Here is a 26705-nt window from a genome sequence, read left to right as displayed (position 1 = left end):
AGTCAGACTTCTGTATTCTCTGGAATCAGCAATATGATTTAAAGCACATATCAATCAATACTTATTTGAACCATGTGAGAAATATTTCAAAAGAATTAGTCCAAATGTTTTTCTTTAAAGGGTGCAACTGGAAACAAGTATCTTTATTCAAAAGAGGTATGCATAAAAAAGATTCAAAAGAAATATTAACATTGCCACAACTTGCCCTTTGCATAAGTTTTCTGAAAGTGAAAGCTGTTCTCTGAAACAGCCTACTACTAAGATGCTAAAGGAATCTAGAGCCACAAAAAAAAAAAATAAAAGAGATGCACGATACTATTTCTGAGTTGAAAATAGCTGCCCATACTTCAAGATGGATCTTACTCCTAGGAAATTAATTTATCACATCTTTTCCAAGTGTTCCTATAAAAATAAAATCTGCCAAAACAAGCCTCTGCTAGGTCACTGCAATCCTGCTCAGCTTCCAAGGGAGCAGTTTTCTGTATGCCAAGAACCAAGTACTGTGAACTACATATGCCTGGAGACTTCCAGGAAAAGCATCAGCTTCATTACATATTTACTCAAAAGGCTCCCCAGCAGCTATTTCCACCTTCAAGAAAGCATCAACAACAGCTCTCTTCCCTGCATGTTTTCTAACAAGTGGGCTCAGAAGTCTCTTTTGCAGGTGGAAATTCCCAATCAGAAGCACATCATACTTTTTGCAGAAATAGTTGCATCTATCACATATATTCTCACAAATTAAGAGTCCTGATATCTCACTTTTTGTTGAAGAAGTTTTCCCATATTTACAAATGCAAAACCAGATGACAAAATGCAAGGAGAAATGGCCTTAGGTTTTCTAAAACCTATGAAGCATTGGGCCAAAGGTGTTTGCCAGTATATCGTAAGAAAAAACCTTCTTCATCCATTTTATGGAAAACTAAAATTATGTCTTTATTGCTTGATTTCTCTTTAACGAACTTGATACTGTCTAAAAAATCTCAAACAAACAAACAAAAAAAAACCACACAAAAAACCCACATAAAATAACCCCAAAACAACTTTCATTTTCACAGAAGTTATTTACTATTTCTCTTCATAAAGACTGCTCAAAAACAGCTGAGCCAAAGGTCACTGCCTGGCATCTCATGGTTTCTTGGACACATGGTGAATGATCCTGACCTTGCCTCCAGCAGTGCTGTCTGACCTTAAGAAAGTTCACAGCAAGGGATAAAGAATGGATTCAAGTTCCATATCTATCAGTTCTGAACAGCATCTCTGAAGTCTGAAACCCAGACGTGAATCAGCACACTCGTCCAGAGGTAAAGCACAAATGAAATGGCCTGCTATTTCAAAGCAAGGAGTTTTGCATTTGCATTTTCCAAAATCAACCTAACTCCTCAATGTCGGATCTCAAGATCTCAGTCCTGAGATGCTGAGCCACCGAGACCCTTGGGGGTCTCGGGAGTCCTGGAATGTTGCCAGAAGTGTCTGGTGGCAGGACTTTGACCCTACACGGGAGACGACACCTTTATGAAGATAAGAGGGCCTCACCGGGGTGAAGGGTGGAAAGATTAGCTAATTAGAGGGTGAGAAACAGGGTTTAGGATTTATGTACAGGGGGGTTTAGAGGAGTAAGATGGAGGAATTGGGGTGTGTCCTGTCCTTCTTCTTCTTCCTCTTCTCCTCCATCTTCTTTGGCCACGGTGGCACCTTTCTATTGGTTATTACTAAGAGTACACCGAGTTATAACAATAGATGGTATTGGGGAAAAATGATAAATATTGTATACGTAGCAAAGGGTATAAAGATAGGTGCCTGCCCCGGAGGGAGACAGAGTGTGCCCATGGCTGACTGCTGAGCAGATCTCTGTCTGGCTGAAAGAACATCTTTTAGATAAACAATTAATAAACATAAAACCAGAAAGAAGAACTGAAGCCTCTTCTCATCCTTTGATACGCGGGCTGCACCAAGGCCACCTCCGGGCCTCCCAGGCCCCTCAAACAGCCGAGATAAACCGGACACTTGGCGGTCCCTGGCTGGGCTCCACCACCACAACCTTTCGGGGGAAGATAAACCGGACATTTGGCTTCCACTGGGTGAGCTCTGACCACCACAACCTTTCGGGGGGGCCACCACCACCTTCAAAGCCCTGAAGAAAAAAAGAGAGAAGAGAAAAAAAGCCAACAGAGACTGCAAAAAAACAGCAGTCACTGAGAATTCCACCTCTCAGTTTCTGCCGAAGAATATTCGTAGCAGAACAGCCCGGACTGGAACCAGAAGGCGCCCTGGGTCCACTTCTCGTGATCTGCTGGACAGACCGAGACGTCCAGACTGCTCTGAACGACAGATTTGGTAAGAAAGCCTGAAAATAAGAACATGGGAGGCACACCTTCCCAGGAACAACGGGAAATTTTGTCCACCTTATAAGGTGTGACACAAACATACAAAAATTAATTAGCTCTGGCCTTAAAAGGCCAGGAAAGTAGACCCCCGAGACGCACCAGACGTCCGGGGGGGGCCCTCAAAAGAGGGGGGAGCAATGCAAGACTCCGGAAAAAATTAGCTCTGGCCTTAAAAGGCCAGGAAGAAATAACCCCGAGACGCACCAGACGTCCGGGGGGGGACTCTCTGAAAGAGAGGGGGGAGCAAGGCTCCAGGAAAGAAAAAATTAGCTCTGGCCTTAAAAGGCCGAGTGGAAAATGCTCTTGGAAAAAAAAGAGCAAGAAATATTATTAAAACACCCGGTCCCAAAACCCAGAAACCCTGGGAAACTCCCAAAAAGCGTCCAGAAAGCCCAGAGAGCATGGAGGACTCAGGACCGAGGGGGGAGAGCAGGGGGGGGAAGAAAAAGGGATCAGGGGAGGCGCTTTCTCGCGGCGGCGGAGCAGGCGGGGAGCGCGGGTGAAGAAAAAACAAAAGACGCGTGTTCAGATACGGCTTTGCTAAGCTCAGGGCCGGGGGGTGCAGCGGCCCCGGGGGCCGGCAAGGTAGCAGAAACGCGCGGCAGGCAAAACTCGCAAGAACCCGGGGCAGAAGTCACATGCCAGCGCAGCAGGGGCGTCCGACATGGGCAGCGGCATTAGGGAATTGCGCAATCCCAGAAAAGCTGCGTGAGACGCAAGGGGCGCGCGGTTGTGACGCAAAAAACCCGGGACGCAGATCGGAGCGAGTCGCGGCAGAGCGCGGGTGCAGGCAGGAGCGGCCACACACACTGACGAAGGGCCACACACACACAGCGTCGGAGGAGGAGGAGACAGTCAGGGGCAGACCGAAGGGGGAAAATTCAGAGGCGGAAGAAAAAGGGAGAGGAAAAAATTACCTCGGGAGAGACACAGGGCGGCTCGGAAAGCACGCATGCGCCGAGCGCGGGCGGGGGCGGGCCAGACCCCCGGTGACGTCTCAGGCGAGGAGGGGCCCTCTCCAGACTTGGTGCCTTTGGTAAAAACCCTCGGGGTCCTAAGCCTCTCCCCTCCTGGGGAGGCTTGTGTGTTTTCTAACCCTATTGTCAGTTGAATCAAAAACTAGGTAACCCCTGAGTGAGCTTGCAGACAGCAACAATCGCGGAACAAAGAGGCAGTTGTCAGCAGAGCTACAGCATCATTTCGTAACAAGTCTGCAACTATGCAACGATTTTCCTCAACAAGATATAAGAAGAAACGAATACTCAGACAAAAGTCGGGACTCAGACTGCAAAGGACAACTCAGAAGAGAAACAAGAGAAACGAAAGACTCTGGGGGGGTTTTTTCTCTTTGGGGTCTTGAATATTTCTGTATAAGAACGAAAGACTGGGAAGTTTTCTCCTTAAAGTCTTGAATTGCAATGAGCAATGGGGTAAATTTATCTATTATAGGGAAAACTGACAAAGGATCATATATTGATCAGCTGGTAGATTTCTTTGACATTTCTCCCATTTGGAGAGGAATTTTAAGGGCAGATTTCTTTGACATTTCTCCCATTTGGAGAAGAATTTTAAGGGTAGGATTTTATGTTTTAATAGTTTAGGATTTTATATTGTAATAGCTTTTCTAGTCCTCATCCATGTCGTCCCAGATGCCATGAATCGGATTGTAAAAGAGGGTTTCTTGGGCAAACAGAAGGGGGAGATGTCGGATCTCAAGATCTCAGTCCTGAGATGCTGAGCCACCGAGACCCTTGGGGTCTCGGGAGTCCTGGAATGTTGCCAGAAGTGTCTGGTGGCAGGACTTTGACCCTACACGGGAGACGACACCTTTATGAAGATAAGAGGGCCTCACCGGGGTGAAGGGTGGAAAGATTAGCTAATTAGAGGGTGAGAAACAGGGTTTAGGATTTATGTACAGGGGGGTTTAGAGGAGTAAGATGGAGGAATTGGGGTGTGTCCTGTCCTTCTCCTTCTTCCTCTTCTCCTCCATCTTCTTTGGCCACGGTGGCACCTTTCTATTGGTTATTACTAAGAGTACACCGAGTTATAACAATAGATGGTATTGGGGAAAAATGATAAATATTGTATACGTAGCAAAGGGTATAAAGATAGGTGCCTGCCCCGGAGGGAGACAGAGTGTGCCCATGGCTGACTGCTGAGCAGATCTCTGTCTGGCTGAAAGAACATCTTTTAGATAAACAATTAATAAACATAAAACCAGAAAGAAGAACTGAAGCCTCTTCTCGTCCTTTGATACGCGGGCTGCACCAAGGCCACCTCCGGGCCTCCCAGGCCCCTCAAACAGCCGAGATAAACCGGACACCTCAACAGCAAAATTTCTCTCTTGACAGATACCCTCAGCTTGAAAAGCATGTGGCTAAATCTTCTTATTGAGTCATGACAATCATGTGTGTCACTTTACATTTGACATATCAAGCACCATTTTTCGCCCCAATAAACTTTTTAGACCCAATAAATTAATTTCGTCAAAATGTGACAAATTTTCATTATGTCATTTAAATTTCACGTAGGAGATTCAAGTAAAAAAAAAAAAAATACAACATTTATTACCACTTCTCTGTGCCTTTCATGCATCCTATCCTCTTCAAAGATTGCAAACACCTTTGACTTTTTTCCATATCATAGATACCACAGTTTATTGCCATCACTCAGTGACAATGCTCTATTTATTTTATGAGAAGTAACACATGAAGTTACCCCAAGTGTTCTACGAGAACAAATGCAAGGAAATCTTTTAAAGCCAAGCATCAGCAGAGAAAAAGAAAATATAATATACCTGATTAGTTGAAAACCATTCTAATTATGACTGATTTGTTGAAAAACACCTTAATTTCTCAATATTGACAGTACTTTTGAATAAATGTATTTCATCTGTCTGAAGACCAGAATTGTGGCATTACCTCGAATTTTTCCAACAGAACAGAACAGAACATTAAATAACTGAAGTGTGTCAAAACACACAATCTTGTGAGGAAAAAGGCCGAAAGTAGGTTGGGGATGGGGTCTTGGGGTTGTTGTTATTATTATTATTGCTATTATTATTATTATTATTGCTACGGCCATTGTCACTGTCATTTTTATTGATATTAGTATTATTATTATTATTATGGCTTGTTTTTGAGCTTAGTACAGTCTTCCAGCTTCAAGATAGGTCTGACTAGAGATAGCTGCCAAGAAGCAAATTTCCTTAAGAGAACACCTGTTAAATTTTGGTACCTTGTATTACAGTAGTTCAAGACATTATCTTTTTAGTCAGCAGTACCTTAGGTTAGCTGGCTAGGCTGTTCTTGGTCATAAGTGAATGCAGAACTACTTTATTACAGACTCCTTTGTGCTGTGGTTCACAGGAATCAGAAATAACTTTGCTAATATATTACCACTTGAAATCCTTTTCATCTGGTGGATTCAGCAGCAATTTCCTCTGGTACTCAATTGATTTATAAAGGTGGAAGGTTCATTTGTAAAACACATAACCAGGTATAAACTAGTGAAAATCCCAACACCAAACAAGAAGTTCTTGTCACTATTCTATACCGTGATTCACATTCCAATACACAGATATAGCTTCTATCTATGTAATCTTCCTGTACACTTTTTCACTATCAAAGAGTCAGAAAGTAAGGCAGGTATTTTTCTACAAAATAATGCAGTGACACAGGCTGAAACACTGGCACACACCCAAGAAATATCATTGACATGGAAGAGAATACGAACATCTAAACCATGGACCATTTTCAATTCCAATGATGTGCCAAAAATCTCTAGACAAAGCTCCACATTTTAACATTTCATTTTTGCACTCCTCTTTTCAGAACAGAAAATATGACTAACCTCTACCAGCCAAAAGAGAGAACTGGCATACACCAAAAAAAAACAAGGAAGAGAGACGTTATAATTTTTATAAGATCTCTAAGACTCAAGAGCTATTATTCCAGGGCTGAGAGATATCATAAGCTGAACTCATGCATTAATTTAAATCAAGAACAAGTCAATGTCTTGGGCAGGGAAAGATCAGTACCTGATAAAGGAAGAAACAATTTAAATACCTTCAGCAAGGAGAAAACTGCCTAAAAGCAGCTGATTTTAATGTCTCTCCTTGGAATTCCTGTTGATGTGTCAAAACAAAGGAGGCAGTGACAGAGACCAGTTGTTTGCATTAACTGAAATATTAACCATCTCCTAAAGTACAAAAAGGCATTAAAAGCAAAATCTCTGACATTCAGCCCACAAAAATTTACATTAAAATGTCAAACCTGTCTTACTAGCATCAAGCAGACCATCACACTGAAGACATTTTCCTTCAAAGTTTCTAATATTTTTGTTTTAATCATCCAAAACTGAGTGTCTCTATCTATACCCAGTTTTGCCCTGATACAATCTCACATTAGGTTTTACACAAAACTCCCAAAAACGTGTATATGAATTTTAAAATCCTAGGGCTCTTACTAATCCTTAAAAAACTCTACAATAACACACCTTATCCACAATTCATTTGTCTGTAACTCTTACATGCCAGTATACTGTAACTCCACATGCAGATGCCAACAATAAAAGGAGAGACATCAGAAAACCACCATCCATAGTAAAGTGTGAAAATGGAGAATAAAATGAGCAATTCAATTAAATTATATTAAACTTACTGTAGGAAAGCTTCCAAAAGTATACTAAAGCATGAAGAAATGGTTCACATTCTTTGCAATATGCATTTGTGAACTAAATCATTCAGATACCAGCTATGAAACATTTGTTAAAAAAAACCAAAAAAACCCCAGTAAATCATACTATTGTTTTCCAGTTTTCCAGCCTACAGATGCATCACTTGCCTACCTGTTCTTTGACTGAAGCTAGAATAGCAGAGGTTGTCTCAGTTTCGGAGCCATCCCCATTGGATGTGTTCAACACAGGACTAAGGGAACTTGTCTTGTCAGAAGACGAGGGCTGGTCTGGAACAGGCATAGTTTCTGCAGTTCATGGAAAAATAAAACAATGGATTTGTTATCATACACCTGATAAATATCAGACTCATATCAATACAAGAATAATAACACTCATTTAAAGTAAAAATTATAGAATATCTTTTATACTGTAGAATATATCACTTATTTAAAACATAAACAATTTCCAAATTAAACAAAAAAATTATCCCCCAGTCTTACTCTGAAATAGTTACCATCAGTACATTTGTCAGGATTCAAATAATTTATAGCTGTGATTTTTGTATAGTATTCCAGTGGCAGCATACAACATAAAATTACAGAATCATGAAAGTAATGAATCATGAAACGCTTTGCAAACAGAAACCCAACAAATGATACATAAGAGAAATATAAGGTATCTAGTGTTTGCTTGCTAACACACGTTTATTTAACATGTGTAACATTTTAAACCTAGGTAACTTTCATACACTTTCTTCTAGTCTAGAAGGTGATTTTGCCAACATTTTATCTGAGTATTTTTATGGAAAAACAGCACACCAGTTGTCAAGCTATTTTTAAGCTCTCTTACCAAAAAAAAAAAAAAAAGAAAAAAAAAGGAAAAAAGGAAAAGAAAAAGAGCCTTGGCATTTGAAGGCATTTCTAGCATTTCTTTTCAGAGGGCAAAACAGTGGTGTGACTGTGGAATGATTTATCTTTCTGAAGGCTAAGCTATAGTGCAGTATCTCTGTTTAAATGTCACTATAGGCACATCTCCAGAGGCAGACACGTTGTGCCACATTCCAGAAATAAAGGAGCAGAGAGGCAGCTTGCATGGTTATGCACAGGCACGATAGGATAAAATCATGTTCATGTGGGAGCTGGCCAGAATTGTTCTGAGCAAGAGAAGTGGCCCACAGGCTGCCAGCTGGATGGGCCTCATAAAGAGCAGTGGGCATATTCAGAGCAGTCACCACTTGCATAAAAAGCAAAATTCCTGCCTTGGCTCTATTCTGCTAAAATATAAAATAATACAGCTTTTTCTAGAAAAAGTGAGAAGACTGAAAACAGTAGGAAAGAGTAGGGTAAAAACAAATAGAAAATTCAATACCCAGCCCAGGCATCCCTGCATCAGTCTGCCATGGAAATTAGATCTCTAAAAGAAGGGAAAATGACATTCTTATTATAAAGCTTTGTCTCTGAAGCCACAGTGCTGCCCAAGAAGACACAGCTAGCCCAGCTGGGGAGCATTTTTCCAAAGCTTCCTGAAGCTCAAGACACTGGCATACATATGCAAGACAAAAACATGAAAACACAGATTATTCATAAAAAAGCCAGGTTTTTTTTTAGAAGAAAAATCTCCCTAAATCTCAGGCTAGGTTAGTTTATATATTGAAGAACGTGATAATATATAATTTTAGTTAAAGAAGCTACATATTTTCATAAAGCTTTCTTTTTGAAAGCAAATCTGGCTGACAATGGTAAATACCAAATCTTTGGCTCTGGTAATGCCCTTGCTCCAGACACAAACACTATTTGAAGTTAAACTAGAAAACCTTGGGGAGAAGGAAACTAGAAAATCTGCTTTCTTGTATCACAAGTACAAGCAGATCGAACAAAACTTATAAACAATTCCAATACCTCAATCTAAAAGGACTTCTTGGATTACATTTTCTTGGGTTTTTTTGTTGTTGTTTTTTTTTAACAAAAGAACTGGCTTCTGTTATAGGAATTTAACTAGTTTGTGACATACAATGCAACTTGCTGCTGTCTTGTAAAGTACCAAAGAAAAGACATGCAGGCACACACATATCTTCATTCTGTTACCTTGCTTTCAAACCATCTAGTTATTATATTTTCTTAGTAAATTAATAATCATATTCTCATAATAGAAACAAGACTAGTTTTCTTTTTGGTGCAGCTATTTACATACAAAAAAATTACAAATGGCCAAATAATTGATTTTGTTGCCTGATAGTTAAATTTTGCAGAGCGATATTTGCAGAAATCACTGTAATGCAACCCCCCTTGCTATCAGCTCCGCAGCCTGTGCAGCCTGAAGGAGCCCAGGGGAGCCGAGCACATGAGCAAGGCCAAGCGCAGCAGCAGTCCCACCTGACGGGCATGCACTGCTCCAGGCGCAGGGAAGCCGTGCTCCCTGCTCGGGGCAGCTCACCGGGACACACAGGGAACTACAGCGGCATGAGGCTCAAAGAACTGCACCCCGATACTGCGCTGGGCTGGGGAGGAACACCAGTGCTAGGAGGAGAAAAGCTGCATTTTTAAAAAAGTTGCGGAGTTCACAGGTTGGGCCGGTTGCTGCCAGGGTGGAGTTTTAACTGTTTGCCGTTATAATCACCTGTTGTTTTTATTAACTACCTGTTGCTGATGGTTAGGAATTCCCCCTTTTTCCGAGCGGCACCCAGCTGCTTCCTGGAAGTGACGAGGAGGGGACATCGGAGTTGGCACGCAAATGACCTCGGAACCAGAATGCAAAGGAAGAAGCCACTCACCAAACCTAACAAAAACCCCTAAAAACAACGAGCCAACACGGAATTGACGGATCAGAGTGATGTCTGGACGTGAGGAACAGAATCCAGTATCCGCTAAGACCCTTTTTACGCTCACCCTAACCTAAAGATGTCAGCTGGACAGATGTCCAGCTGGAATGTCAAACTAAAAAGCAGGGAACATCCTGATGCTCTCTTGAGGACTGAAGTTGCAGTTCTGCCTGCAGACCAGTGGACAAAGCTGCACTGCATGTTCACGGGGGTCTGAGGATGAGGGAAGAGATTAGGATCTGACTCCCATGTTTCAGAAAGCCTGATTTATTATTTTGTGATATATATATTATATTAAAACAATACTAAAAGAATAGAAGAAATTATTCTATCAGAATAGAAAAGGAAGGAATGATAACAAAAGCTTGTGCCTCAGACAGAGAGTCCGAGCCAGCTGACTGTGATCGGCCATTAATTAGAAACAACTCTATGAGGCCAATCACAGATGCACCTGTTGCATTCCACAGCAGCAGATAACTATTGTTTGCATTTTGTTTCTGAGGCCGCTCAGCTTCTCAGGAGAAAAAAATCCTAAGGAAAGGATTTTTCAGAACACATCATGGCCACACTTTTCCTCCTCCTCCGTGCCACTCCTGGAAGCAGCGGCGGCATGAGCGCGACCCACCGGTTCTTCCCACCCGAGCTAGTTTTTTATAAAGGCATTAAAAAGGAGAAAGATCTCCGGCCCTACTTATTTCAACCAGAGCTGTGAATGAGGCGCCTGGGGAAGTGTTTTCAGGCTCCCTGGCTGGGAGCAGACCCTGCTGCACCCCGCTCTCGGTGCCGTGCTGAGGGAGCTCTCTGGGAAAAGCCCCTTTGCCTGCTCAGCTCATGCCCACGCTGCCCCTGACCCCGGGTCGCCTGACCCCGGCGGGGAGGCTCTGCCGAATCGGCTGCTCCATAAACAACACTCCCCGAGGAGTAAACCCAGCAAAGGAAACGAGACTGGGAGGCCAGGACTACACAGAATGTTTGCCCTAGCACAAACGCTCCAGAATATTTAAAGGGTATTTGGGAGTGACTGCAGGGCTGCGTGGCCAACAGGGAAGCTGCTCTGTGACCAAAAAGATGCTACTGGTACAAGAACAACAGTTTATGTGAGATCAAAACAATTACATCCACGAGACACAGACAGCAGCTGCCTGCTGCTATTGTTAACTTGTTTATTGTAAACATCTTTTCTATATTTACCTTCAGTAAATTTTAATTTTTAGGCCGTACTTTTTTTTTAGCTCTTTGTTTTCACCAAAGAACACTTCAATAACTGCTTTCTTAATCTACATTTGCAAGCATTAGTTTAAATGGAAAAAAAACCCCTGATGACATAATCAACTACTGTCATAAATTGTACTGGGTTCAAATAGGCTCAATATCTGGATAGTAGCTGACATTGTGCAACCATTCCATGTTTCCATAATTTTTGTTTGTTTTTAAATATAGATATTAAAATATGGGGGAAGAAAAAGATTTTAAAAGATTTAAAAAATATTTTTTAAAAGGAGTGACATCTAGAAACAGAGAAATCAAAATAAATGTCTATGACATTAAAAGGAATGTGTTGTGCCCCTATTAAAATATTTGTTCTAGACAGAGAATGTAATTTCAAACATCTATCATATGAGTTCATTTGTTACTATAGTTCTTCAAGGGGAAAGGCTGCAGCCAATAGCACTTAGTAGCCCTGTGTCCCTGGATCTACAGTTCTGGGATATCCTGCTGAACTGTTAACATTATAGACTCTAACAGTTATTTGTTCATTACATAAATTTGTATGAGAGATACCATACAGAAAGGAAACACAGAATGAATTTTCACAAGCTGCAGAGACACTACTGTACTGAAGGTACAGTAGATTAAAAACAAACATGACTCAGCAACATAAAACAGTGTTTCAACAGCAAACATCACCATAGCAGGCACTCGCATTTGCACATCTGTTCAGAAATGAACTTTTAATTTAGCTTAGTCTTCAGCATAAGAAATTTTACATTCTCAGGTTTCAGTGGGACCTAAAACTGCTAGTACTGTAGAATTACAAAAAAATATGGTGAAATGAGCCTCTGCACCCCTAGCCCAAATCTCTCGACAAATCAGACTTTTTTCCTGTCATTTCAGATATTTAACACACAGAACCAGTCCGGCACAGCCTCTCTCACTGCAGCCTCTCTTAGCCACATCCCTCTGCTCCAGGCTCCACTGGCCTTATCAGCAGAAAATTTGCTTTGCTGTTTAATACAATACATTTAATCTCTCTGTTTCCTCCACTGTTCAGCATGGGCACAAAAACCCTAATAATTCCACCAGTTGTCTTCAAAAAAGAATTTTCCCATGATACCTTTCCTTCTCTAAAAAAGCCACCTCAATGCTTTTCCTTTTTCATCATAAAGTAGGTTGGCCAATAGCCTTTTAACCCACGCTCCTGACAACTTCGCACCAAAAACAAAGGGAAAGTTAGAGGGAGTACAAGAAGAAAAAGAAAAGCTGAGCACCTTAAGAGAGTACACCATAGCTGAGAAACTGCTAGAAGTAACTTGGCTGCATTTAATTTCCACAATAGCAACACTATTTTCTGTCTGAGCCACAAAAACACAGATGAAATTCTGTAAGTCAGAGCATAAACATGCTCCTGAGAGAACCAAATTAAAATCTTAGGCGATCATAGACAGATGAACAGGGAAAATACTACCAGCCTTTTGGGAACATACTGGCAAGTCAGACATAAATAATTCATAGCTTCCCGTATTCCAAAGCGCTGGCAAAATTCTGTCTAGAGTTTGACCCTTGAATTTTTTTTTCCTGTGCTTCTAAGAGCATCTAAAAACTTCAACTCAATTAAAAAAAATAAAATAAAAAAAAACCCCAAACCAACCCTGTAAATCCGGACAAGACCATCCTCTCTCTCCCCAGCTGGGCGCAGTATCCCGATGTTGGCTCTGCGAGCGGCCGGCGCTGCCCGGGCCGGCCCCAGGCGGTGCCAGCGGCTGCAGCGGCCCCAGCGCAGGGCACGGCTGAGCCCCTGAGCCCCGGGGAAAGCCTGGGCAAGGGAGGGCAAAATGCTGCCCGGCAGCCGGGGCTGAGCCAGGGGAAGCGAGCGAGAAACAGCCTTGCAAGCCCCGAGGGGACAGCGGGAGCAGGGCCGGGGGCAGGAGAGACCCGGCAGGAATGGCCCTGCGGCCCCTGGGAAGGCCCCACGCTGAAATAGGGATAAGGTGAGGAGGAAGCCCGGTAGAAAGCAGCCCAGCAGAAATGGATCTGGAAGCCATCCAGACATGATCCATGTGTGCCCAGGTGTCCAATACGGCAATGGCATCCTGGCCTGTACCAGCAATAGTGTGGCCAGCAGGACCTGGGAAAGGATTATCACCCTATACTTGGCACCACAAACCCTATGTCCAGTTCTGGGCCCCTCACAGCAAGAAGGACATTGAGCTGCTAGAGCGAGTCCAGAGCAGGGAGGCTGAGGGAGTTGGGAGTTGTTTAGCCTGGATGTTGCGGTGTGTTGCAGAAAAGGAGGCTCAGGCAAGACCTTATTCTCTACAACCACCTGAAAGGAGCTTAGGGTTGATCTCTTCTTTCAAGCACCATATGATACAACAAGAGCAAACAGCCCCAAGTTCTGCCAGGAGAGGTTTTGACTGGATATTAGAAAAAAATCTCCACCAAAAGGGTTGTCAATCATTAGAATAGGCTGCCCAGAAAATTGGTGTAATCATCATCCCTGCAAGTGTTTAAAACATATGTAGATGTGGTGCTTAAGGACATGGTTTCATGGTGGACTCACAGTGCTAGGGTAATGGCTCGGCTCGATGATCACAGAGAACCATCAGTTTGTACCTCTGCGATCCAAATCTTTATGACTAGATCACACAAATATCTGGCAACAGTAATAGCATGACATTCAGAACTGGAGAATAAACGATGGGAAGACCACATTCCTTCTGTGACTCTTGGGATGGCAGTGGATGCTGGATGGCAGACACCCTTCCTTGAAGGAGGATGTCATGCCTCCTCTGAGGCATCCAATGTAGCTAGTTCCAAGGTCAAATTGCAAAAATCTCTTCAGGCTAAACTCAGGCACAGAGGTCCATTCTACACCATAAATAAATCGTTAGATAAAGCAAAATATTTATGGGATTTAAAAATGCATATGAAAATGGCAATGTCAGATGATGAGGTTTCACTCAAAAGTTTAATTTTCCACGCACACTTTACATAGATTATGGGCAGAGATTTGCTACATAGGGAACTAAAGAAGTATAGTCATGAAGATGTCATTGGTGAAAACAATTTGGTTGCATAGTTGTCTAATTACACATTGCCAGTCTTTCTGCTCTTTCTTAGATGGGGTAGTTACATCTGCCTTTCACTGATCTTATTCTCCTCCTCCACATCAGAAAAAAAACAAGCTTCATTCACAGAAAAAAAATTTAGAACTTAAGAAGCCGCAGCATCAATGCTTAAAGGAGAGAATGTTGCATAAAGAGGAAGACTTTCAGGTTTAAATATCAGATTGAAGTTCCTCTAAAAGCAACTTTGTTAATGATGTTTATGTAGACTAATGTTTTATCACTCTTTCATGGGTAGAAAGTACATGTAGGTTAAAAAAACCTCAAACCAATCAGCTCCACAATGTCTGAGAATCCATGGCAAAAGCCAAGTCAGCTGCTACACTAGAAACTGCATCAAATCATAGAAATCAGAAAATCCAAATATCTTTCTTTAATAAAAAGATACTGCAGTAAGAAACATGTACACAGCAGTGAGTTCTTCCTGTACAGTGAACCATTAATCAGTGAGGGCATTCATTATAAAAGTGTAAGTCATGCTGTCTTACTGCACAGTAATCAAATCTGGCATGTTACTGAGCTCATCTGGAAAGCCACAAATGATACTGAAGTAGCCTTGGATAAGAATCAGTCACTTAAAATAATCCAATATGCAATCATGCATCAAGAAAACTTTTTTCTTCCTTTCCTCTACTTTACACATGCTATGTAGAGATTGTGGTATGACTAGAATTTAATAATAGGCATTTTGATTGTTCCTATTAGAATTGCTCTTACCTTTTAACCTTTTTTCTATTGTTTCAAATATATGAGGACTTACTATAAAATGAAAATAACTTAATTTTTCTTTTTTTTTTTTACCACAAACTGTTCCTACACTTAAATTTACTAAATATCTAAACTAATCTCATGATATCTAAACTAATAGCATGATGTCAGAAGGGCTAAAGTTGATCCTGTTTCTACCTGTTCGCTGAGTCATTCCGATAAACTAAGAATTCAGTGGTTATAAATTATGAGTCAAAATGACCCAGAATTAAATAGGTCTGGTCATTATTGCAAATTATTATATGTATCACAAATCATATTAGTTACAGATACGGATGGGGAAAAATACCCAAAATAGTAATTCTCACTATTACATATTGTAAAGTCAATTGACATATTATCACATACAACCAGTAGACTAACAAATATGTTTACATTAGGCTTTTGGAATAAGATTCCAACTGGAAGAAATAGAAATCAGCACTGCTTGAGAATTTAAATATGCAAATTATCACTCCCAGTAGAAAGATGACCCATTATTCCTTCAGTAACCTCAAACTATGGAAGTGTCTGAAGGCTGAGATAGCATTGGCTCTAGACAGCAGGACACAGGCCTACTAATGCTGCATTGAGTTTTTCTGCAATGAATCTGAATCCTGCAGCTGGTGTGACAGTGAAACAGGTCTGTAAACATGGGCCCTCCCTCCTCCTGCACAAAACCCCTTTGAAATCACAGATTTCTGTTACTGTCCTATCTTAGCTGACAAGCCTGGTTCAATTTGTGTCTGGGTAAGTGTTCTTAAAAATAGGTTGATAATCTCTTGAGTCAACAGTAAGATAAGAAAAACTGCCAGAACCTGCCAAATACCTTGAAGGCGAAAATGTCTTCTGATTGCCTAAGTAGTTATCACAACATCCCAAAGCATATATCTCCTATGTTGAAATTACTAAGGCAGGAAAACAGATTAATTAAAGGAGACACGATATCTTAAAGACCTTTGGAAAGGCTTAGACTCAATTAAGGATCAAGGATATGTGGGATCAGTCAGCACTCCTCTTATTCTAGCTAACATATCACGAGGGCTTTCCAAAGAGCAGGGGTTGTTTTCTTTCTGGGATTGTTCTTTGTTCACAGACTCATCCATCTCCCTGCTCATTAAAACAGATGAGCTTGGCTTTTGTCTTCTTTTGTGACTTCAGCTTGTTGCACTCAGTTATTTCAACCAGACTGTACAAATATTTAGGGCCTCTAAGGGTGTGTAAAAGAATTCTCTGGTTTAAAGTTTAGGCAAAGTTAAGGTTCAGATTAGTTAGATCATAAAATTTCTTTTTCTACCCTCCTGCTCTTTGCAGAAGTGTGGTAGAAAACACAAAAGATTCCCACTAAAGTAAAGGATAAAGACAACAATATTCTAAAACCTGACAGAACAGCAGCTATACTGGAAAACTTCCTCCAGTATTTTCCTTGACTTCACCTGTTCTAAAGTCCAATAGATAAACATGAAATACCTAAAATTTCCTTCTCTTCCACAGATGCCTGACTCAAAAGGCATTTCCTGAAACATTCCAATGATATAACTCAAGACAAAAAAAGTTTCTTCCTCAGGAACTCTCTACTTCTGCCCTGTGTCTTGATTAAAATATTTCTATTTCCCTGCTCTGCATAGAGGAAGCAAAATGAAGAGTCTTATATACACAACAGCCTGAGGCCTCCACAGGCTGTATCAAATATTTTCCTGCCCCTGTCTACATTAACCAGTGTAAGAGCACTGGAGGCTGTATGAAACTGGAAGTCTTGACCAGTGCTTAAGCCATCTGCAATGATTCCAAACTTTTTAGTTCAATATGATCCTGCTAAATATTTTTTTTGCTCAAGTAATGTGTCATAAAGCATGGCAGTTGTTTTTTTTTTTTTTTTTGCTATAATGTTTACAATTTCAAATACTTTGAATTACTTATGCAGCCAGCCTCCTTAAAATTAAACAAAAATTCTAAGTAATTCCCAATTATTTTAGCGGGATAATTCAGAAGTGCTTATGAGAAAAAAGGTACAGCATTTGGCCAAAGGACCTGGAAAAAAAGGCAAAGTCTAATTGTAATCCTTTGTTGTTTTTTTCTCTCAAACAAGAGCTCGAACCACTGCTGACCAGTGCATGAAGATTTAAAGATCAGACTCAAATCACAAAGCCAGAGCTGTGTCAGTTCACTACCCCCAGCCCCCTTCCATGTCAATTTATTGTAGCAGCTGAATAAGTGATTAATCAGAACAGATAAACCACATGCTACTTCTTCCTACTTCATTGGCCCTGAAACCACCATCCTAATCTGTAAGGATTTACCCTAACCAGCTAGCATGACCATCTGAGAACTGAGCAACCTCCTCAAATTCTTAGGAAAATATTTCATTTGGAGTTAGTTAGGCAATCATATAGAGAAACCAGCATCAAAATTCCTCCTCCTCTCAGTATTTTAGAGACCTCAGCATGAGGATTTGCAAAGATTTATTTCAGTTTTTCTGAAAAATCTATTCATAAAGCAAGCAAATTTGTTTCATTCATGGAATCCAATGAAAGAATATTGTTTGCTGCTCTTACTGAGGGAACAGGAGTTCTTACTTCAGTGACAATGCCAATATCCCCAAGCATAGAGAGCAAAATGCACATCTACAAACAAAAGCCAGAAACAGTCCTTCCAATGAATTCTTAAAATCTTCTATTATGTAGACACCATATGAGTAGGTGATACTAACATAATATTTTGTTGGGTTTTCTTTTTTCATCAGTTGGTCATTTATTGCCATGGGGTGAATTGAAAAAAAAAGAGTAGCATTATGTTTTGTTCAGGTGGAATGGAGTTAATTTTCTTTATAGAAGCTCATGTGGTAACACTGTGATTAAAAAGCAGAGTTTCAGCCACTGCTGAGTGGTGCTTGCACAGAACTGAGCCTTGTCTCTTTCCCATTCTGCCCCTCAGCAGGGTAGGGAGGGGACACAGCCAGGACAGCTGACCCCAGCAGATCAAAGGAATACTCCATACTGTACAATGTCATGCTTAGCATTTAAGCTGGGGGCAGTTTCTCCAAAGTAGCTTTTGCTTGGGGGCTTGTGGGCATCAGTCTGATGGTGGTGAGTGCATTTACACAATTTGTTATTTTTTTTTTCCTTTTATCTATTAAGTTGTTGTTGTCTTGACTCGAGGTTTTTTTTCTCACTTTTGACTGTCCAGTTCTCTCCCTCATCCTGCTGTAGTGGGTTACCAAGCAAATGGGTGAAGGCTTAGCTGCCAGCCAGAGTCAAACCCCAACCACATCACGACTAATTCCTCCAAACACCACCAACAGTAATCAGAGGAAAAAGAAGTTTGTAATGAAAGAGATAGGGTCAATGGCAGAAACATCTGAGGACACATGTTCATTTCAAAAAACAGAAATAGCAAGGCAAAAGCACAGCCCTGTGACTCTGAGGTAAATAATCCACTAAAGTTCTTGCCAAGTTCTAGACTCTTTATTACTACTACTTTAAATTTAAATTGCAGGCTGATTCATGCTGACTACTCTTCATGTCTCCCATGGCTCTGAACCTGAAGGAGGATAGACAGTTCTGGTATTGGTGTAATCTCAGGACTAATCTACTTCCTCACTAATTCCTGCAGTTAAGGAGCTTACTTATATATATCATACTGAATTGTACAATCCTCTTTGCTCACATCTCTCCCTTTTATTAGAGCCAGACAGCAGAATGCATATTTCCAAGCCCCACACAACACTCTGCAACCTACCTCCAGACTGACCTGCAGAGACACAATGTCTGGTGGGTAGGGCTGCCCTAGGGAACCAAGACAGCAATAACTGGGGGGTTCTTTCCATGCCTGTACCCCTTAAATACAGGGTTGGCAGATGAGCACAGCCCTCACCTCATCTCCTCACTTGTTCACAGCATGCTGTAGTAGGGATCTGCTGAGTTATGGACATCTGCTTTTTAAACATCTGGAGGCACCTCCCCCAGCCAAAGATGAGCTTGACAATCAAACATTTCCTAAGTGTTTTCCTGAAGAGTGCTGTACTCCTAATGGGAACATTAGGATCTTGTCTTCTCATTCCTTTGATATAGGCTTATGCACACAGCCCAAGCCCCACAAAAAGCAGCAAATCCCAAATCAGATTCCTGTGTAAAGCTGGGATGTCATATTACTCTTGTTCTCCATATATGCATCATTTCAAGTTTATCCACATAAATTTTTTGTCATCCATTATTTTGATTTTTTTGCTTCATAAACTCTTTACAATATTTTGAGAGTCTAGGGTATCTCCACAAATAACACTGCAGAATGGGAAGCTCCCTAAACAGACTTGATGACCAAGAAAGTTGGGACAAAAGAAAAAATAAATACAGAACTTAGTGTTTTTTCTTCACTCTCTGTAGCAATTAGCATGATTTATGTCCAGACATGGTAGCTGTTAGCATAAGCCAGTAAATGGTAAACAGGTCTTTACTGTGGCAAAAGCAGATGAAATACAGTCAGCCAGCTGTCCTGAAAAAGAGAATTAGTTTTGTGTGCTGAAGAAAACAGGCAGCCAAACTATGCAAACTGCCTGATGATCATCAAAAAGTGCAAAGACTCCGTATCAGGAACAGACTGTGAGCAGCAAGAGCAGCAAATGCAAATCGGGAAAGATCAAGATCTGACAGGACTCATTACCAACGTGATATTCCCTTCCTAGTCCTATAACAGAGGATATTTAATATTGCAGGAGACCAGAGTACAAAAGTGAGAGGTGAGAACCTCATGACTCTACAGCAAGATTAGGGACCACCTCACCAACATGCAGAGGACCCAAGAGCATCAGAGAGTGCTCTGGGGGACCCTATGACTCCACACCAGGTCTGCACACAGTCCAGCCTGAAACACTGTGCTGACCCACCTGCATTCTTTCCCTGACTTCACTGTCACTCTGCAGAAAAGAGAAGATGTGTGAAGGAACAATTGCACTAACCTGCCCAGATTTTCTACTGGACGAAATAATCTCTCTAATGGGATATCAAAATCGTGTGACACTTAAAACTCCGTTCATGCCTATAGAGTCACAAAGAGGCAAGGTATCTCACCTAACACACAACAGAAATCTAAAGGGCATCAGAGTTGAATTCAGCTCTTCCAAGAGTCAAACTTCTTCGATCTATGTGACAATACGTACAATTTAATGGAGAAAACAAACCAGAAATTCTATCAGTCCAATCCTAGCCATTTTTCTCAACTCTATACAGAGGAATATTTTATGTGGCTCCCAAGCATGAAATCTGGATTTTCATAGAACGAAATACTGACAGAAATTTCTGCCAAAACATTAACTAATAAAGTTCATTAGAAACATAGTCATAAAAAAAATTCGATAGAGTAGAAAACTGTTTCTGGATCTCTGCCTGCCAGAAAGCACAGGCAGAAGTCCTTGCATTAATGGATCATTTTCTGCTAAGTATACTTTACACACCCAAACCAAGTTTGAAAGTTTGGATTTAACTGAAATATACTTAAGTAAACAATGACAATCTTTATAAGAATGTGATGACAACTGCATTTTCTCCACAGTTTGTCTGAAAGTTTGGAAATTACTAACCCCTCACAGTTAAACTGAACCCAGTGTCCCTTCACAGTATGTATCTTCTGTTTGACTTTCTTTCTAGCCAAAAATTATACTATCCAGGAGATAGCTTATTGACAGAAAAGAATATAAATATGTATATTTAAGTTGTGTAAGACTGTAATTAGTCTAACAGTTTCAGCCTTCATTCTGTCACACTAAGGGGGTATCAATTTACATCATACTCATATGTTGAGAGCATTCTTAAAATATATCAGTTAAGCATCATTTGCAAGGCTTATAATAGACTGGCTATGTTAAGTCTGTCTTCTTCCTGTTTGATATACAAAGAGTCAGATAATCTGTTAAATAGTAGTAAAAAATTGCTGGGGGAAAAGTAAAAATAAACCTAAACCTTTGTATAACTCTCTCAGAGCCAGTTGTTTTACAGTTGATTTACAGGGCAGAGCAACCAATATAGTCTCCTTGGACTTACTCAAAGTTCTTGACACTGTCCTGCATGGCATTCTTGTGGCCAGAATTGGAAAGACATGCATTTGGTGGATAACCCACTTGGAGGACAATGAACTGTCGGAATGGCAAAGGATTGTGGTCTGTCTCATTGCACAAGTGGAGACCAGTGACCAGTGGTGTGCCTCGGGGGTTGGTACTGGGGCTGATACTGTTCAGCACCTTTGCTGGTGACATGGACAGTAGGATTAAATGTACCCTCAGCAAGTACAGCACCAGGCTGGATGGTGTGTTAGACACAGGGAGGGAAGGGAGGCCATCCAGAGGAACTTTGACAGGTCAGGAAGATGGGCCAGTGCAAACCTCGTAAGGATCAAAAAGCCAAGTGCAAGTTCCTTACACTCGGGTCATGGCAATTCCAAGCACACCGATAGGCTGGGCGGAGACGTGGTTGAGAGCAGCCCTGTGGAGAAGGACCAGGGGGTGATGGTTGATGAAAAACTCAACATGGTCAGGTAGTATGCACACACAGCCCAGAAAGCCAATGGAATCCTGGGTTGCATCAAAAGGAGCTTGGCCAGCAGGTCAAGGGAGGTGATTCTTCCCCTCTACTCTGATGTTGTGAGACCCGACTGTATTAGGACAAGGGGTAATGGGTTCAAACTGAAAGAAGGGAAATTTTGGTTAGACTCTATGAAGTAGTTCTTTACTGTGAGAGTGGTGAGACACTGGAACAGGTTGCCCAAGAAGATTGTGGATGCCTCAGCCCTGGCAGTGTTCAAAGCCAGATTGGATAAGGCCTTCAGCATCTTTTTCCAGTGGGAGGTGACCCTGCCTATGGCAGGTATGTTGGGAATAGATGATCTTTAAGGTCCATTCCAACCCTTAACATTCTGTGATTCTAAGTGCAGAACTAGTTCATTCAAATATTTTTGTTGCTAAGCAATGAAAGACAGGAAGCAGATAAGGGCTCTGCTGTTGCTTGAGAAGAAATTCTCTCCAAACACAGGCTGACTAAACTTAAGCAGGAAGGAGGCTCAGACTGATGGTTTGAAATGTATTTGTGAAGCACGTACATCATATCTTGCTTATCCATGGCCATTTTGCCTACAAGACCACAAGTGAAAAGCCACCTCGCACGGCATCAACTGACTAATCATTCATAAAACAGTGAAGTGTCACCATAACTCGCCCAAATGAATGGTCCTACAGTACCATCAGAACCTTAATCAAATTCCTTATTTCAGTGCAAGGGATGTGCTGCTTGAAGAACAAAACTCTCCCAGAACAGAGATACTGGATCATTTTTCAGTGAAGATAAGTAACTAAACTAACACAGCAACATAAATTGACCTTTAATTATGATTACACTTTTATTACACCTCGCCCTATTCTGAGCAAGAGAACTTGCAATAATTTTCTTTGCAAGCCTAAAGCTAGGGCCTTCTTTTACAATATTATCATATCACTGGCTTTTATTGAGGGCCTGTTTACTTTTTCAGGACTTGTCAAGAGCATGTAACAGTACAAAATTTGGTTACTAAATAATGGGCCCATTGTTAAAGACTATGCTAAAAGATCAGAAACAATAATTTAGTTGCAGTGGCAGTTAAGCATAGGAAGAAAGTTAGCTCTCACTTCAGTGACTTGGGTTTAAACCAGCTAGTTACACAGAACTGAAAATCACCTGTGATTTATGTGTACTTGAATTTCATTATACACTGTGTAACTCTGTTTTTCTAACTCAAAGTTATTAGCAGTAACAGAAAAGAAATCAATATATTCAATTCAATACACATCCTCCAGCATCTACTTCTTCCATTTGCGTTGCCCTACAAAGATACACTACTCCTTTCTTTTTTCCTTAAACACTCTCATGGATTGAGAATGTATCCCAGTCTTCATGCAGACTGATTTCTTTTAATCATTCTTTCTTTTGAGAATACTATTTTCAAACCCACACTATTTTCCAAGTCTTCAACAGAATTAAAGCTAAATTACTGCAATACATAAGTCCTTAAAATTGCCTTGTTGGGTTAAACTGGAGCTGTGTAATAATTGTTATCTCCCATTTTCATTGTGAGGTTGATGTGAGACAGCACTGAATTCCTTTGCAGTGGCTGGAATGGCAGCAACATCCACTCAAAGCAGATACATTTGAGTGCCCATGGAAAGACATACACACAATTCTTTTAAGTTATACACATTTTCCAGTGCTGATCTTGGCTGCTTGCATTACCTAGTTTTAACTTCCTACATACATACTTTGAATGTATATACAGCAATCTTTAATCTACTTATATCCACAGAATCTCAGTTGTTTTTGTGATTCTAATTGCATGTTCATCCTGTCAAATTACACATCATAACAGAAAATTAAATTTCTTTGCCATAAAAAACGTTTGCACAAGTTAAACAAACATAGTGTTCAGGAATATACTGCCAGAGATATATCCCATGATACTGGGGAGGAGGCCAAGCATGTGGGCAGGAAGCCAAGAAAGAAGGTGCCACTCCTCCCTGTGCCTCTTCTTCCTTTCCCCTCCCTTGACTAAGATGAGAAGAGCTGCTTCCTGAAATAAAGCTGGTAAAGAGGGGGAAGGTGAGCACTGCAGACCTGAGACATCACAGCTTCTAGGAAAGCAGTCAGCAACAGCCGGAAGTTAAATTTGCTGGGAGCAATTTTTAAAAGAGTTCTGGTGGAATTCCATGATATAAAGCTGGTGAGGAAGTTTCACAATTTTCTTTCTGGTTGCAGACAGAGTTAGCAGTGTTTAGCACTTCTCATTTTAAGATCCTATTTTGAGCCACTTATACTTTTCACAAGCTCACTGTTTGGGCTTAAATACTCTATCCAGGCAGCTGTCTTGTAATTAAGCACACACACACACACACTCCCCCCGTCTTTAACCATTCAGGCATTTCCAATACTTGTATTTTTGGAGAGTATCTTTTTGTGTTTGCATTATAAAAAATCTCTCAAGAAAGTGGAATCTCTGGAAGTGTTTCTGTTCTACAGAGCACAACAGCAAAATAATTATTTGAACTATTGGAATATCTAGAGCCTTCAACTGCAAATGAAGATGCATTGCCCTGAAGACTGTACAAATTACAAAAAGACTAGAAAAATTATCATAAAAGCATAATATGCAGATCTCTACTGAATTCAATACTGTCAATCAAGCACAGAATTTAACACATGCAGGTATTTTCTGACTAAACAATAAATTATTCACAAGTACTATTCATAAGCTATTTGATACTGTTATTTGATAAGATACTTGGGGCTTGTTAGTCCAGACACGCAAAGGAAAAAAAAAATCCACTGGAATTTACCTGTCTGCAGTAAAGCCAGCTATGAGAAACTAAGAGATTAAAAGTGACTCAAAGCTAAGGTAATTAGAACTTCAGGATCTCTCTAAAATAATTAAAGAAGCACTCTAAAACATTTAAAGTAAGTAGAAAATCATTAATTTATGACCAGCAAACATAGGCAGGATTTACTGAATGAAAATACTAAACATAGTGACAGTACAAGGTAAGAAACAGCACTTCACTGGCTGTATTCATGATCACCCATTTCTTTTAACAGGGGTGTCAGAATTTGCCAGAGATGTTTGAATGTACAACCCCAAAAGAACAGTCTTTCTAATTAATCCACTAGACTTAACACTTATTACAGTGTTGCCCACAAAAGAGAAATCTTAACACAGACAGCTGTTTCCTGTCCTGCACCTTAAACCCTCAGATAAATTCTACATTTTGAGCTGATTTGGCATTGCTTTCATTGTTCAGCTGCAGGCAGTCTTTGAATGCTGAGCATTATTGCTATCACCTTTAGCCCAGGAGTTCAAGTTGGGCTTTTAGAAGTGCTTATCAATTACATGAGTTTTCTATGAAGTACACACAATTTTGCTGCTAGAAGAATGAACTTGCTTTCAATTACTTTCCAAAAGAAAAGAAAGAAGTAATACTTCAGATTTCATCTGGTTTAATCTGAAGTAGATACAAACTCATGTCTGACTTGTCCTGAAGAGGATTAATGTATTGCTAAGGGAGAAGAAAAGAGGTATGTATCCAACATCAATCTGCTTTTAAGTCTAGCTAGCAATCAAGAAAAAGGAGCATAAGAATAGGAAGGTCCAGTATAGGTTTGGAGTCTTATTTCACTGACATCACTTCTAGAGTTTCCACAGTCTCCCAATGCTACTGTGGTGGGTTGACCTTGGCTGGATGCCAGGTGACCACCAGGCTGCTCTACCACTCCCTTTCCCAGATGGACAGGGGAGAAAAAACAAGATGGAAAACAACTCATAGGTTTAGATAAGAGAGTTTACTAAAGCAAAAGCAAAAGTTTTCACGAGCACAAGTTAAGACAAAAAAAAAAAAATTATTCTCTACTTTAGCAAGTAATGTTCAGCCACTTCTCAGGAAGCAGGGCTTCAGTGCACATAGTAGTTGCTCCAGAAGACAAACATTGCAGATAAAAAATGCCACACCTTCCTCCTCCTTTCCTTAGCTTTTATATCTGAGCAGATGTCATATGGCATGGAATATCCCTTTGGATATTTTGGGTCAGCTGGCCTGATTGTGTCCCCTCCCAGGATCTTACTCAAGCCCAGCCCCTTGATGTGGGGAATATTGAGAGACAGAGCTGACGCTGTGCCAGCGCTGCTCAGCAGTATCCAAAACACTGGTGTGTTGTCAACCTTTCCAGTTACTAATGTCTCCTGTGAGATATCCAGAGATGGAGAAATGAAAAAAAATGCACACACACACACATGCACAAAACCCCACAACAAAAAAACTACAACCTAAACCAGTTCCAAAAACCCCAAAGAAATAAGCCCCAAACCAAGCATCACCACTGCATCATGTCCTGCAAACAACCCACTCTGTAGTACAGATGGTGCTGACTTCATGTTTCCAACAAATCATCATACCAGGTATATATCTGCTCCAGATATGGGCTCCAGCTGAGTTATATTACAAATTTCTATGCTGAAATAGACATTTGCATCAGTTACCACATCTAAGGATAGCTTAAAGCAATTTATTTTTTTGGTTAGGCTCACTTCTGTTTCTCCCAAATATTTCTATGATATTTGAGAAACAAAAAGTGACACAGGATGAGTCTGAATGTAGAGATTTAAAACATAAGCATATTAAACTTGTTCTCCTAGAAGAGCTAAGTGCCTAAAGTCCCCTTCTATTTAATAGGGTAAAAGAGGTGCTTTGCAGGGTGATTAATTTTATCACAAGTCAAGCCTCTGAGGCAGACAGCATGACTCATGTTTGGGGATAGGAAGAATCATCTCTATTACCTGTAGCGGGTGCCTAGGCAACTATTTTAAACTCAGTGACTACCTTCTCAGGTAGCTAAAATTAGATAGATGAATTGCATCTGAGATGCATGATAAATATATCAACAAACAAGCTCATCAGGGACACGCTATATAATCAAAAGGTTGTTCAGAACTTCTTCTGGAAAGATGAGTATAATTATCCAGGACTTAGAAATTGTCCCTGACATGAAAACATCCAAGCCCAAGCTTGCCTGTATCTTTTTTTTTTTCCCCCACACACAGAATTAGGCATCATCTGAGATTTTTTAGTACAATATTTTCAGCAGAAACATAAGCACATGCAGATTCAGTACAAAAATAATTATGCTAAGTATGCAGCATTTATGATAGAATTAATTGTTGAGGTTTTTTTCCTTT

The 26705-nt window shown here is 40.6% G+C and overlaps 1 protein-coding gene across 3 annotated transcripts in view; it reads right to left on the bottom strand.

The window, feature by feature from the left end:
* The window catches only part of CTNND2 (catenin delta 2), a 641466-nt gene that overhangs the window by 512917 nt on the left and 101844 nt on the right, over nucleotides 1–26705 (bottom strand). For all 3 annotated transcript variants that reach the window (XM_064705500.1, XM_064705503.1, XM_064705501.1), the window contains exon 2: nucleotides 7233–7366. In XM_064705500.1, coding sequence (XP_064561570.1) covers nucleotides 7233–7366 — 134 coding nt within the window. The remainder of the gene's footprint in view (nucleotides 1–7232; nucleotides 7367–26705) is intronic.

This window comes from Zonotrichia leucophrys, chromosome 2 (genome assembly GCF_028769735.1).
Source record: "Zonotrichia leucophrys gambelii isolate GWCS_2022_RI chromosome 2, RI_Zleu_2.0, whole genome shotgun sequence".
Classification (NCBI taxonomy): Eukaryota; Metazoa; Chordata; class Aves; order Passeriformes; family Passerellidae; genus Zonotrichia; species Zonotrichia leucophrys.
The sequence above is the reverse complement of the archived record's forward strand: the minus strand, read 5'-3'. Positions and strand labels throughout refer to the sequence as shown.